This window comes from Accipiter gentilis, chromosome 4, assembly GCF_929443795.1.
Source record: "Accipiter gentilis chromosome 4, bAccGen1.1, whole genome shotgun sequence".
In the NCBI taxonomy this organism is placed as follows: Eukaryota; Metazoa; Chordata; class Aves; order Accipitriformes; family Accipitridae; genus Astur; species Astur gentilis.
The window spans coordinates 19,047,383-19,063,314 of record NC_064883.1 but is presented as its reverse complement, the minus strand read 5'-3'; the positions used below and the strand labels follow the sequence as shown (position 1 = coordinate 19,063,314).

The following is a 15,932-nucleotide window of genomic DNA, read 5'->3' as shown; positions in this document are numbered from 1 at the left end:
AGTGGGTCCACCAGTCAGGGTCTGTATCCCGTAACACATCTGTTCAACTATAAGACCATCAGGCTAACAGGAGGCCTTATTGCTGTCTACAACTACCTAATGAGAGATGTAGAGCAAAGAGTCAAACTCTTCTCAGAGATGCACACCAGAAGGACAAGTGGCCATGGACACAAGCAGGAACATGTGAAATTCCAACTTAACATAGACAGGAAAATTTTCACCATGAATGGTCAAGTACTGGAACAAGCTGCCCAGTGAGGCAAGTGCTGGACATGGCCCCGAGCAACCTGCTTGAACTGGGCCTGGTTGAGCAGGAGGCTGGACTATGTAATTTCCAGAGCTCCCTTCCAACCTATTTGATTCTGTGAAAATTTGTACAACAAAACAGTAAAAGAAGACAAGATCGGAGAGCAGCAAGTTTGCTGCTACCATTGGTTTAATACAGAAGACTCTCCACAAGAATGGTGTAAATGGACAGCAGAATTAACATTGTACCATGACCACTGTGGCTACACACACACACACACACACACACAAATACAGTATGTTTTCTTTCTAAGAGTTATCTACAATATTTTCAGCTTTTAGTCATATTGTTTATTTTCATTCATAGCCCAAACTTTTAACATTAGCAGTTTTCATTCTCCAGATATTGCTACATGCACAATGTAAATTGCCCCTGCAGTCATTTAACAGGGCAGTAATTTATTTATTTTTATAATCTCTAACTACATGTGTTCTTACTGTCTATTCCAAATCCAGGAACCAAATAGGGTTAAGATATTGGTTCAGCTGTAACAAAGGACATTATTAAAAGCATCTGGAATAGCTGAAGCAGTGAGATTTTTTTTAAAGAAATCCCAAAGTATAGGTCTAGCCACAAAAAGTGAGAGATGCTAATAAAAGGGGACTAGAAACAGCCCAGGGAAGTATCCAGGAACTAAAGAACACTTCATAACGATGTAACAAATAATCCCTACAGTCATGAAATGCTGGCCCTGAGGCTGCAGAGAGAGACCAAGGAATGAGCACATAACCTTTGACTACTTTAGGTTTTGAACTCTGTTATGCTTTCAAAGAACAAGACATAAATGTACTGAACAGAAATAACAAGAGAGTTGCTCTTTGCCAAAGCTGACTACAAGGGAAGCACATGACACTAACTACAGTCCACCAATACCTTCCCCCAAAACTGCAAACTTAAAATTAACCTATTTTATCATTCAGTTTTATATACAAAACCAAGCTTAATTTGCCACAAGGAGTTGATATAAGGGAGTTCTTTTTCTTTTTTCTTCCCAGTGTAATAAGACTAAAAAAAGAAAAGTTTCAATAAATAATATTATGCTGACACTGATTAAAAAAAACCAAAACCACAACCCAGCAGCATTCACCACCCCATTGGAAAGCTTTTGTATTGGAAAGTTTCCATTATCTTTGATGATAAAGAGTTAGACAGACAGCCTTTATCTTGGCATACAAAAGGTAGGGACAGTCTAGATACGGGCGGGGGTTGAGGGGAGCAAACTTAGGTGTTCTATAGCATGCTAGGGAAAGCAGTGCTACATTACAGCTGACTGTATGCAAATCCATGTTTTTTGCTGCACAGTGCTGGATCTGAGACTTCCCGAAGTTGTCCACACACGGCTCCAGTAATTTTCCAAGTGCTTCCCAGCATTTTGAGACAGACAGATGCTGCCTTAGTTTCAGCATCAAACCTGACCTGGCCCCATTCATAACAAGTCTGCCCAGAACACAAGGGACCATAGTGCCGAACCATCCATTCCCATACAGAACCAGCTGGGTTCATAAGCCCTGCTGAAACCTTGAAAATCTTTAGCAGACCCTCTGCCCTAGCAGGTCACCAAGAAGCCTCAGCATTGTGTTCCACAAACGTCCCTGTTTGCAGACTGACAACAGAAAGGACTGGCACCACCTATCCGTCTGGACACTGTGAAATACAGCTGAACTGTTTCTAGACTCAGCCTGGCTTAAAAAGCGGTACAGCTGCATTCACACAGTGCTCTGCCAGAGCTAACAAAACATGCTGGAACCAAGATGGCCCTGCAAACAGCCAAATATGGCACCTCTGCATCTGTGGCAGAGTTTATCTGGGTTGTAAGCTATTTACCCACAAACTATTTCCGTGGGAAGCCAAAATAGCTGTAATGCACACAGAACTTCATAAAATTTCTGGCATACCGCATCACCCTATCTTCCTGCTGAGATATTTTATTAGCCATGATGCTGGAATGAAACTTGATGGAAGACACTCTCATTAGCGAATGGCATTTCTATTCCTATGTAAATCCTCTGATTCTCTATATTCTCCAAGACCATTTGAATATATCATCTGCATTTTTTTGTGCAAACAGGAAAATGCTTTCACGGTGTTTTGAAGCCCAGCATACCCTGGGCTCACCATCCAGCTCATGCTCATAGAACATTTGTACATGCTTGCTTCTCTTTTTTAGCTTTATTAAACTATACTTTGTTGCAGCATAAGTTGTCCATTTTCCCAAGAGCTGAACAACTTTATACAAGTAGTATCTGAAGATTATTCATAAGAAAAAAGACAGTAGGAATGCCTTCTCTCCAACAGCTAAATTGATAATAAACAATTCTGTATATCAGTGTCACTTGGATAATTTTTCTTTTCCAGTGAGAGTAAATATAAGAAGAGTCATGTGGCAAGGTGAAGTTCAGATCTTAATGCTTTCCTAGGTTATGAGAAAATCAACTTAAAATTTTAAATAAATCTTTCCCCCTAATTCAAATACTTCTCCTTAACTGAGCATTGGTTACACAGCTCTGACTGTGCTTTTAGCTTAGCTAAGGGATCTTATAGAAGAAACCAGGGAACAACGAGAGACAGCAAAGAGGAATCTTTTCCACTATCTAAACCAAACTGTTGGCCTAATCACAACTTCTCAAAACCAAGAGATGATCTGAAATCCTTGCAAAAATGCTGATCTACAGATCAAATTTGACATCCAAAGATGACCTAGCATAGTTATATAGGAAGGCAGTAGATTGAACAACATTCTTTTGAGATGCATCCAGAAACAACAAAAAGGAACCAAGAGGCAGAGCAGAATTCAGCAACCCTTATGTGAAAGTAATATGTTCATCAAAAAAGACACAGAAGAGTCTGCACTTTCACCCATAGCACTGTCCTCTCAGTTCACTGTTCTTTCAAAGCAGCTGATATGTTCTCTGTAATTCTTCAAAACCCAACAGACTCTCTGCACCCTAAAACCCCTGCAACTTATAACTTCAAATACAGCAGAATCATACATTGCAATTGATTTACTTAATATAAGACTTTTATTAAAATGAATAATCTTCCAAGAACCTTTTAATACAGTAATAGTAGCATGGTATTACGTAATAAAAAATAAGAAGAATTTTAAGGAGTTCTAGCTGTAAAAGTTCATAGTGATAGTTTCATTTATGTAAAATACTGTGAAGGAAAGAAAATGTACTTAGGCGAGTGAATCGGTGCCATCTGTGCCTCCAACAGCTCTTGGCTGACCACGTCTCTCCCTCTGCTCCCTGGAAGCTGTGATCAAACTGAATCAAGTAGATGGGCCTCCAAAGCAAGAAGCAGTCTCACCACAAGATAAAGATTAGGCAAGGCAGTTTTAACTTCTCTGGTCTGCCTACAAATACACTGACCAGGAGCTTCAAATCGCATCTCACTTTTCCTTTCCCAAGCAAAAGACAATAGAGCAGCCTATTGATCTGAATTATTCATATTGTCAGTGCAGGAAAAAAGTGAAAACTGAAGTTTGGGTTTATATAGGCATTCAGCATCAAGATTATACACAGATTTACAAGTATTCCCACTCTTAACTACATGAATAGCTGCCACTAATTCAGCTAAAATGACTCTAGAGTTTAAGTTATATCAATATGACAAATGACAAGATTTAATTTTTCCTCTAAAGCTCTTAACACTCATCATCGATGTTCTAATCCTGCGGAATCATCCATGCTTAGCTTTAAATCCAGGAGTATTTCCATTCTGTTAGACTACTCACTGATGCACTTGTTTATTAATTCAAAAAGTTCGCAGACTTGGTCTGCAAGCACTGCATTAGCAGTCCTTCCACCCACTACAACTTTTTGTCTATTCCTTTGTCTTGGACAGATCCACAGCTTTGCTACTTATCCTAGGAAGCATGTATCTTACAGATTATCCACAACTTGCCAGGAGAAGAAATACTGCAGTCTTATAAGGGAGTTGTATTAACAGAATTACTTTCAACCTATTTCGGGGGCTGACATATAGAAAGAAGTTTCATATGTTCTTAAAAGAAGCACAGGGCAAAACGGCATTTATTATACAGAGAGGGACTCCTGCTATATTCATACACCTGGGAGGCACTGAGGGTGAAATAAATTCATGCTGTTTGACCCCAATTATCTAACTGTAGTGCCTAAATTTCCATACAAGCCTCTCGATACTAAGCCCCTGTACAGATAGTTAATAGAACCTCCAAAGAGCAACTCTGAGCACCTGAACCAGAGCCTCACCACTGTCCTCTGAGCACAGGGAAATGATGACTTCTGCCTGAAGCACCTGAACTACACGGCTAAATCACAGAGTAAGAGAACATCTCTACTCCACTTCTCTTAGAACTGGGATTTCATGGTGGTCTGTTGAATTACTGGGGAAAGAAGATTCAGCAGCATACCGAGTAACACATTGTGCTTGTGATGCAGCTACATCTTGTAAGCCCACTGGAACCAATTCTTTCTTTCACTGCAAGCACTTTTGGAACTAACGTTTCTATACACAATTTCTTGCAATTCCTTCTCCTCCCTATTGAGGTTTATGAGACACCCCAGCAAAAAGTTCATTTATTTCATTCCATTTACTCATTTGTCTTGATCCTTCAGAGAATAAAAAACAAAACAAAACAAAAAACTACAACCCCAACCCCAAAATTTGACATGCAGAAAAACCCTAACCAGGTACTCAAAAGGCCAGAAGTATCAGAGAAATTGAAGTCTGTTTTCCAAGAAGGTAGTTTGAGCCAATATAACACTCCCTTTCCCTTCTTTTTCAAGTTAGCAAATTGTGTGGAGAACAAAAAGCAGGAATCATAAATGACTAAGATTGTGTGATTAAGGACTCGCGCAATTAGAAACCATGCACAAGGTATGAAGAAATCTGGATGTTTTGGGTCTTTTTTCTGTCATTTTGTAGCACTACCTAGGCACCCATCTGTGAACCGTACATCCAACAACACGAGTAGTAGTACTATTGACATTAAGTATATAATGACCCGTCTTCCACGGAAATTTACACTGACTCTTAATACTCTATGCAGAGCAGATGACCAATAGCTACTGCAGAGAGTACTGTTAGGAGTAACTTTATTCAAAAAAAAACAATTATCATGCTTCTAATGTTTCAGAATACACAATTAACATAGGAAAGTATTCTGTTTAATTTACTGGTGTAGTCTAAACAGAGGATGATATCCAGGGCCCTGTTTCTTATGCTATCATTTGGTCTTTCTTTTTTTATTCCCAACTCTGATATGTACAAGTTAATAGAAGACAGTAGCAGATAAACAGAGCAAATTTGCACATTGGAAATGTATTGCTCACTTATACCTAGAACCTAAGAGTATCAATCCATCTGAACTGCATCGGTTTTCAGTACTCGAGTGGTTACAGGTAAGTTTTAATCAACATGAAAAAGTGAAAGTTTGGCACCATGTCACCATGTTTTTTAAAACCTGTTTTTGCTCCCACAAAGTGCAAGGACCAAGTCAGCCATTAGTATTCCTCTCTACTCAAACAATTTTGTGTCTATTTTGTACTATACACGTGTCATATTATTCCAACAACTATCAAGTCAAACTTACAGGCATAAGTTATCTCCTTCTTTCTAGACCATAACATGTATTGAAACGACACTTGGAGCTGGGTTTTATTGTGTTTTTTTGTTTTGTTGTTTTTTTCGGGTTTTTTTGTTTGTTTGTTTTTGTTTTTTTTTTTTTTTTAAAACAGTTGAATGACAAATTCCTAAAAACAGTGGTTTATCTCAAAAACACTGATAAGAATGGCACATGTAGTCATGACATAGTACATGTAGTCTCATAACAAAATATTTCAAATAAATGCTGGTAGACTCACAGTTGGAAGATTGACAAGCAAACAATAGCCCTTTCTAGATAAGTTAACTTGCATGCAGAACTTCATTTACATAAAGACACAGATATTTAATCACACATAAAATTAATTTTAAATTCCTTTTTCAGATTATACTGTTTTTTTTCAGCTGCTTTTTGTGAAATAATGCAAGAACAGCACATAGTATCAGTTTACACTTCCGTAACATCTTTTACTTGACTACTAGTGTTCCACTTATATTTGTGAAGAACGCTGAGCGAATGTCTTTAGGAAAGAACCAGGTAGGTGTTGTAAGTATTATGTGTGTTTTATGGAAGAATAATTTGAATGCAAGTTGTCGAGTGGCAAGTCTAACCTTACTCTGCAAATGAGCAAAGCTGGGGATATATGCAATCAAGTGTTTAATCTCATTCTAAATGCAGACTTTTTTATTTCTCTGAAATGACTATCAAATCGTTTTGTAATACACATTTGTTCTCTTAGTTTAAAACCCAGTATTTTTAAACTTAGTAGCCGAATACTATTAAAGAAAATGCCATATGGAACACCTGCTGTCCACAGATTATAAAAAAACAATATAAAGATGTGTTTTCTGACACGTTTTACCCATAATCAATCTAGAGTCTTAACCTTAGGAAACCTTCCTTTTGTAGAACCTATGCGGATGTGCAAAAAAGTCATGAAACTCTTTTCACATGTATACTATATTAAATATGAACAAATATGGTTTTAGAAGTTCAAACTAATGGCTTTCTTATTTAGATATCTTATTTGCTGACAGAGTCAACACTCTCAAGTGTTTGCCTCCCTCCTCCCTCTTCATCCATGCAGAAGCCAGGAAGCAATGCTATTATACCCAAGGGGAAACAATGCCAGGTGAGGGAACAGGGGAAAATAATTTTTTTCTAGATTCCCTCAGGAGATCATTTCACATCCATGGATAAGAGATTTGATTAACAAAACAGTTTTAGCATGCACAGCAACAACAATACAGGGTGATCTTCTTTCACTGCCTTTTGAGTAAACACCACGATCAATACAGGCTATATATTCTTGAGAGAGGCATAGTCCACTCATTTTAATACTACTGTTCTTAGATTCTGGCACACCAGCTGACTGTTCCTAGAGCAGCAGTGATCCCTATGAAGCTACTTGCAAGATGGACCCAAGTACTGTTTCAGTGACTCAGAACAGGCAGTTCCCAAAGTTGACGTAAGTGATTGCATAACCGGTCAAAATGCCCCTCAGTTTGCCACAGGAAAAACTACTCAGAGACTATTAGTACTAGCAACACATAAAAGGTCAAATGTTTCTACTGTTCTTGACTGCTTGGTTCTTTGTTTAACCTTCTTCACTCTCCAGGCTTTTGTATTTTTAATGCTTCTGCATCATGTGGCATAATTTTGTCTTTAGGTGATTTTATGGTTGAGAAGTGGCAAAACATCTTGAAGAATCAACTACTTCAGAGCAACACTGTTGGAGGAGATTTTGAAAAAAGTATTAAAAAAAAGAGTCTTTGAGGACATTTCTTGACTTCTAGTTTAGCTGAGATATTAGCACATTTTTTTCTGCCAACTCGTACCAACAGCTTTCAACACTAGTTGAAGAGTGAAAAGAGCTGTTATTATTCATTTCTTCCAGAAAAGGTTACTTAGGAATTCATCAGAACAATTTAGCAGCCCTGTAAAGCATGGAGAGCAGAAAAGAACAGGCAAGATGGGTGGGCTTGAAAGTCTACAAAGGGGAAAAAACCCAACCCTGTAGTAGTGTTCAAGAGGAATTTTACTTTGCACTGTGTGATTCCCACCACACCCCAAAAATATAGTCTTGTGAAATAAAAATGTTAGAGAAAACTTCTCCCTTCCATACAGTCATAACTGGTGGTCTTAGACCTGCAAACCTTCAGTAACGTGCGTATTTGAATCTCACCTCCTACAAACATAATGGATTGTTGAGGATTTCTTGGCTGGGCGAGGGCATGTGAGCAATCCAGCTGTTAGGTGGGAACGAAGCATAAGTTTACAAAGTGCTGGAGCAGACAAGGACGCTGTGTCCTTGTACGCTGGGAAAAAGGAAGATAAGAAGAGCCTGACAAGCAGCTCCTGGATGCTGAAAAATGAGATAAGTAACTGCTGGACACCTCGTGAAGAAGCTCGCACAGCCAATAGAGGATAAGATAGTGTCACGTGAACTGGGGTATTGTACCAATTAGAGTATTGTATAAGGCGCGTGCACAAGCACATAAGGTATATAACTGTGCTAAAAGTTGTAGTAAATGGACTTCACTTGATCACATTGGTCTGTGCGTGATTTCCCCTGTGGATCCTCCGCAACAATGGATGAAATCACCATTACCTAAAAAGCACTTAATTCTTTCTCATTTAAAAGGGCGGCAAATTCCAATTACCAACGTCTAACTCTTGAGTGCACTGTTTGAACCTTTCTGGAAACAACAATGTTTCAGCAATTTAGTTTTGACAGTACAGAAACTTTAGACCAAGGTTTGGCTGCATTTAACTGCCACATCATCTTCCAGTAGAGTTTGCCATTGGAAAAGTGTGACTGGTTATACCAGTTATGGCAGTTTACTATTCAAAACAAGATCACTGTGGCTTTACACTAAATTCCTTCTTCAGTGGTATTAACATAAATCATTAAGTTACTCAGTTTAAACTAGTAGGCTACCCTATTCAAACAGCAGTATAAAAAATTGCTAATGTCTAAATGAGATGTTCCTGGACTTCATGCCAAGTACCACTAAGAACTGCGACTCCTAGATCAGTGCCAGGCAGATAGCACTGTCAAGTGGTACTTCCACTCACTCCTTGGGAGCCCTGGATAGACAAAGTAGAAAAAAGAAGGGATTATCAGAAAAATCAGATGAAAGACCATAACCAAACACAGCCTGCACTGCAGACTCCAAAACCCAGCCTGCTATTTTCTCTGTCCAACACTTTGGAAAAGTGATCAAACACAGTTTTTTCCTTACAACAATAGCCTTGCTAGACCAAAACACAAGAACATTTTATTTCCAAGAAGTCTGCTCTGAAACAAGAGCCACAGCTGCTTTCTAAGACCCCAATTAAATAAAATCCATCCAGAAAATAAGAGGATAACAGAATGAAATAGGGGGAAGGGGGGAAACCCCCAAACAGGTGCTTCCTCGAAAAAACCAAAACGGTCACCTTGGTTTACATCAAGGCTTGCAGGCAGGGGCAAAATATTACAAACAAACAACCAAACAGAAGAACAACTCCAATAGCAACCTTCCAAAATATCTACACAGTGTAACTTGGGGGTAGGAGATTAAAGGACGTACCCCTGAGATTACCCAATTCAGTTTCACATTTACACATTTGAACTAAGGCAAACCTGCATTACTGCTTTAAAAGGGTCCATGCAGGACCTTGATGCTGTCAGCACCATGCAAAACAGCGTGGAACAGGAGACTTATTTACATTTGGCACTGAACATGTACACACTGATACTGATGAAGAAAAGAGCACAGTGCCCTTCACCCTCTTCTCTTACTAAAAACTGACCAGAGGTTTCAAGCAATTGTCTATTTTCCTCCTTCTTCTAAACGACTAGAGCTGGTAAACAACATTCGTGTGCCAGGTGGATGGATGCAGAACAAATGCGATGATCAAAAGCAGCCTTTCACAAAATATAAGCTTTAAATCAGAAGTTTGGGGGAGGGGGGTGGTGTTAATTCCCATTTCACCAGCTGTTAACGCCTCGGTGCCTGGTTAGATAACGGACATCACCTTACCCCAGGAAACCCTGCCACCCCTCTTAACCCAGGCGAGCCGAAGCCGTCAGGTAAAAACAAGGGCGGCGGCAGCCACCCCGGCGAGCGGCGCACGCCGCGGCCGGACAACCTGCGCCTCAGCCCGGAGCCTGGCAGGCAAGCCGGAAACCGCTGAGGAGAAGCGGCCGTTTTCCTCCCCAACCTCCCCGCTTCCAGCGGGCTGAGGGCCAGAGCGGACGTACGGGAGGAAGGGAGGCAGAAACGCATAAACGCGATGATCGTGGCGAGATAACCGCACGGCGGGAGGGGGAACACAAGGCAAAAAGGAGGGGCAGATGCCATCTTGTGCCTCTGAAATTTCACCCCTCGGCAGGTCCGGCCTCGGCTGCACCCGCCGCCGAGCCCTGACGGGCACCCGCGCCTCAGGCCCGGCCGCCGCGCCGCCCGCCTTCCCCGCAAGAGGCGGGCGGGCAGCCCGCGGGGGAGGCGGCGCCCACCCGGCGCTGCCCGACAGCGGCCGCAGCAGCTGCCGGCGGAACCCGTTTTCCCCGCCAGGGCCCGGCGCGGAGCCCGGCGAGTCCCCCCTTCCCGCACTCACCTTGCCCGCGGCGGAGGGGAGGGCCGAGCCGGAGGCGCCGCCGCCCCTCCAGGTGTTCCAGCGCCGCCGGCGTCACAGCGGCGAACGGAGCCGCCTCTGCCGGCGCGGGCGGCCCCCGCAGCGGGGCGGAGCCGCCGCCGCCGCCGCCGCCCGCCCAGTCCCCGAGCCGGCAGGGCGGCGGCTGCCAGGTCCGCGGCGCCCGGGGCCGGCCGCTTCCTGGCGTTGGTCTCGGCCGGGCCATGTTTCCTCCTCCTTCTCTGGCGGCGCGGGGAGGGAGGCCTGAGGGGAAAGCGGCGGGAGGGCCTCCCCGGTTCTGAGCCCTTCCGGGGCTCCTCTCACCGGCTCGACCGAAACCCCAGGCCCTTCGCTTCTCCACCGCAGGCGTCCCACAAGGCCCGTCAAGGAAATCATAAAAGGCTTTGGCTGCTGTAAATAGGCAGTTGTCGTCTAGGCAGTGGAAACTCATTTGCGATTTTGTGATAACTGTTTTCAGGAAACTACTTGAGGGGGATTTTAAGCTGATTTCGGAGCTTGAAATGAGGGGGAAAGTTCGCAGGTGGCATTTGAAGATGATCCACTGGATGGGTGGGAGGTAAAAGGAGAAATGGGGGAGCAGCAAGATAGGGTGAAAAATTATCCCCCTTAAATGGGGAAGGGTTAGCTTTCCTGTACTGCACGTGAAAGGAGCAGCTGTTTAAGGGCAACACAGGGAATGAAAGCGGGAGCGGAGGAGATGAGGTTGAGTTGGCAGGGCCCAAGGGAAGAGTTGAAGAAAAGTGGGCCGAGTGCAAAAGAGGACAGTTATGGGGCACCATTTGCTGACCCTTACAGAGGTCTGAAGTGCTCATCTCTGTTTTGGTGTTTCTGCGAGGGGTAGCTGAACCACTTCACTGGAAGTTGCACACCTAGGAGCGAAAATGTAAGATGTTTACAGCAACAGGGACTTTACTGTGAGACAGTAGCTCTGAAAAAGACTTGGGATCCTAACAGGTAAGTAGCTACGCATGCACTCCCAGTGCACTGAAGACGTCAAAAGGGATAATTAACAGCTGTATAACCTGAGGAATTTCAGGTAAGATTTGGGAGGTTGTATAGTTTCCCTGTTTGACACTGGTGTGACCACTAACAGCAGGTCATACCCAAGTGTGGTGTACATAGAGCAGAGGGTGTGCTGACAAACTAGAATGGATTTATGGCAAGAAATGTGGGATTGCTTTCCAGAACTGCAGAAACCCCAACAGGATAGTCTTTGTGTTTAAACATGGTCACAGTGAGTAAATACTTCATGGGAGACAAATCTCTTAATGGGGTCCTCAGTCCTGCAGAAAAAGGTGTAACACACTTAAGCAGCTGAAAGTTTGGCATACAGGAAACCTGATGTTAGATACCTCATTTGCCTTTAGATGTTATGCTGTAGATAGTTAGGCTGTGTTGGTCATCTAAAGCCCTTTTTAGAGCAAATAGAAAAAGGTAGAGTTTTGGGTGTGGTTTATCTGATTTAGTTTAGTTTCCAATGAGATTAATCATTCTCTGGACACAAGTTCACTTGACTATGAAAGAGTAACAGGCTCAGGTGTAAATACTTTCATTAGAGGTATTACCTGATCAGTCAAATGAATTCTAGGTACTACTGGTTTTGAGAGAAAAAACGTTCATGGAGTTACTTCTTACCTCTCCAACAGGAAGCGGTGCTAATAAGTGACAAAAGGTCTCTCTGCAGTGGATGAGGATCTGGGATCCCTTCAGCCATGTCTGGCATTGGGTTTTGATAGTTTTTCCTTCAGAAGTGACCCTGAAGAACTCACTGTGTTTTTCAATGGGATTTATAAATCTCCTAGAGGATGGTGAAAAAAGAAAATCTCGCAGTGTGTGAAAGAAGTACTTTAACCGTTGCAGGCGCAGAACCATGACACAAAGGGAGATTTTATTTGGTAAATTTAAAAGTATTATATTTCTTAGTTGCACCAGAGTAAGGTGGGAGAGCAAATAGTCCTGAATAAACCTTGATTCTGGAAAATGTTATACTTCTGTAATCATGGAACTATTTTTATGCCAACAGTTATATATATGTGTGTGTGAATATACCTAGAATCAGGGACTTAGGCTAGCTCATTTCTAGTTTACATGAGGCCAACATTCTGCAAGTTACAGACAACTTTTAGCATTGTCCAGCTTAATGTCTTAAAGCGTTAGCTAATATTACTGTATAACCTCAAAAAAATTAGTTTTAAACCTTTATTCCTCACTATAGTGCAGGCATTTCTTAATCTTTTATCATATTTCTTATAGTTTATCACCAGACATGAATGTTATAAATATAAGCAAGTGCCATCTGGTTCTTCTAGCACCTCTCATCTCCCATAGAGATATTTTTAGTGCAGCAGAAATACAGAAATGCAACAACAGAAAACAGTTACTGCAAGTGGTGCATGAAATAAGGTGTACTTACTACTTTCCACAAAGTAGCTACTTTTTTTTCAAAGTAGCTTTTTGGCAAAGCTGACTGGATGCAGGAAACGCCCTGAAGCATGGTGCTACATTCATACTGTTACTAACATATTTTTCCCTATTTGGGCTTCAAAGTACGCTAGTTGCTTAAATCAACCAAGCAGTTGATCTGCTGACCTTAAAATGTCCATTTTTTCTGTTTCATAGAACTCCACATCCTCCTGCAAACTGAGATTGTTTGGATGACATCATCAGAACTGCTGTAAGATTCAAGCAAAGATAAAGTACAGCCCTCTGAGGTGTAACTATTAACCATACCACAGGTGGAAGTGTCACATTCATGGTAGAGAACTGACTTTCCAAGCCCCCAATCACACAAACCTAGAGATTTTTGAAAGAGTGAGCTGGCAATAAATAGTAGCCTTCTTCATGCAAGATCTTTTCTGAATCTGAGCCTTATGTTACACTTTGCCCCAGCTGCATTTAATTTGTAAAGGGACAAATAAAGATTGGAATCACATGTTGACTCAGTGAGACTCACCATCCAGTCATGCTTACTATATCACATTGCTATTATGGTATACTATGGGATATGCTCCTCTTGTCACTTAATTTGGTACATGCTCCTGTATTCTGTGCTATCTGTATAATAAAATCTTAACAAATGTGTGTCTTTCCCCTCCCCCCAACCTAGATTATTATATTTCTTTAAGTAATATGACAGAAATTCAAATATGAAAATGGAAAACCATCAGGAGCAGGAGAGAGCAAACTAGAAATTCAAGTATTTTGGAAGCCCGTTGGAAGTGAGCTGTTTGTCAATTGAAGCAATAGGAGTGATAATTTTCCCTTTTGTATATTATTTACTTAAGATTTCTTAAGATTTGCATGTGCTGTAATTCTATCCACCATTTAGATGAATCTGTGAATCAGTTACTTCAGAACTTTGCATAGTATCAGATATTCCAGAAATGACATTGAAGGTTTCTTATCTTCCCTGGACTGAACATTATTAGTATTAATGGGTGGTTGAACTTTCACACAATAAGATGTTTTTTAATCTTCCCATAACACATCACTTGCCCTCTGTTTTTCATCCATGTAAGGAAGTACAAGCATTTTGTGCTGTATTTTATGGACACGGTCACTGCCTGTTTGAGTTTCTGTTCAAAATTTGGAAATTGGAGAGGGAATGATGCTTCCCTTAAACTTCCTCCAGTCCCTTATATGAGTATTTTCAGTCTTTTGTGTCCTCTCTGATCTATATGCTGGTCTTTTATTTTTCTTGCCACACTGCTCCCGGTGTCTGGAACACCACTGCAGTTTATAAATGGCTTTTCAATCTTTAATTTGTTTTCAAATATCTTAGCAAAATTATCTGTCGAGTTTAACGGTGTTCAATTCTTCAGTTCGTGTTCTCCTGTTTTGTAGTTATTTCTATAGTTAGATAATTTAGCTCTATAAGGCATGTACTTTGTATTGTTTGTGTGACCTGTAGATAAAAAGCCATTGGAAAGTAGAGCATATTCTTTCGGGTGTTAACATTATCAGCTGGAGGAACCAATCCATGCAGATTGGAAAAGACTTTAAAGAGTGTTATATTTCTATGAGCAGGTTAGTGAGAGGCTAATGTAGACTAATTCTAGTCATCAGTTGAGGAAATCATGTTAATGTAAGGACTGGTTGGCCACTTGTGTCTGTGATAAACACCATTTCAGCTTAGCGATATGCTGAAAACCTTTAGCCTATTGGCAGCTTCAGAGATTTAATTAATTAATGATTTGATTCTGCTTTCATATGCTGGAAATTACGTACTAGAATAGTGAAGTCACTGAAATGGCAGTCAGGTTTAGAATTAGAGGGCTCCAGGTTGGAGTGGTGCCAGCATCTCTGACCATCAAGGTAGGACCAAAACATTGCCAAATAGGAGTCAGCCTGTAAGGGTGGCTTTCATGATGTTTAGTCAGCATTACTTTCCTATATTTCTATGGACTTAAAATGAAGCAGTCATGAGCACAAAAGCTTGCCTGGATTCTTTTGCATGCAGGATTGGTCTCACTTCTTTCAATGTTGCTGTTCAAGTGGAGGTTGATACACTCTTTTTGGCAATTCATGATCAGTGAGCTGTGCAATACTTCTCTTTCCTCTTGTCTGGCTGATACTGAACGTTGTTGTTACTGTACTTTGTTCCACTATCCCACACTATTTATCTCCCTTATTGTCATTATCAAACTCCTTGGATACTCTTGCAAACAGCACACGAAGTACTCTTTCCTGTCAAATACTTTTCATTTGAATGACAGGGATGAGGCACATGGAGTGACGATCTATTTTTCATGCCTGACATTTTGAATCAAAAGAGCTGTGTTAGTAAATCCATTGTTTAGATGGAGTTGGTATTTGTAGAAATTCACCAAAGAATTACCAGGGCATTCAAGAACCAGGTTTATCCTTAATAAAGACAAGTAGAAAGTAGGAAAATGAGAACTGGCATGGTAGCAATTTGCACTGATTTCCATCTGAGAACAATAATAATAATAATCTCCCTTTCAAGTATTTACTTGAAATTATTAATTTTAAACACACACAACCTGCAGTCATCAGTTGTATTCTGAAATGCAGATATACTTGAACTGAGGTTATCTTCACCTACTGTGGACTTGGGTAAGGAATCCAGCCGCTGCAGTAAGCTATGAATTTATTTTATTATAGCCTGCAACTGTATTATCCAATAATCCCAGCACAAACCCAGACCCGGTAGTTTTGGCCACTATACATACATGTTGCAAATAGTAATTTCTTTCCAGAAGAAGCTTACAGTCTGAAAAAGAATGCAAAATGGGAGAGAGACAACAAGGATCATTGTTTTCACTTCATAAATTAGAAATTGAGACACAAACAGATTCAATGATTTGTCAAAATAAGCCTATGGCAGAACTGGCCAGGGGTTCTTTCTTTGATTTACCACTACCTTAAACCATCCCA

The 15,932-nt window shown here is 41.1% G+C and overlaps 1 protein-coding gene across 1 annotated transcript in view; it reads right to left on the bottom strand.

Annotated features, from left to right (window-relative positions):
* ICA1 (islet cell autoantigen 1) overlaps positions 1-10,926 on the bottom strand; it is a 74,039-nt gene extending 63,113 nt beyond the window's left edge. Inside the window, 3 exon segments of the mRNA XM_049799059.1 lie at positions 10,500-10,612; positions 10,614-10,640; positions 10,642-10,926. Coding sequence (XP_049655016.1) covers positions 10,500-10,612; positions 10,614-10,640; positions 10,642-10,740 — 239 coding nt within the window. The 5' untranslated portion in view covers positions 10,741-10,926.
* Positions 10,927-15,932: the final 5,006 nt, after the last annotated feature.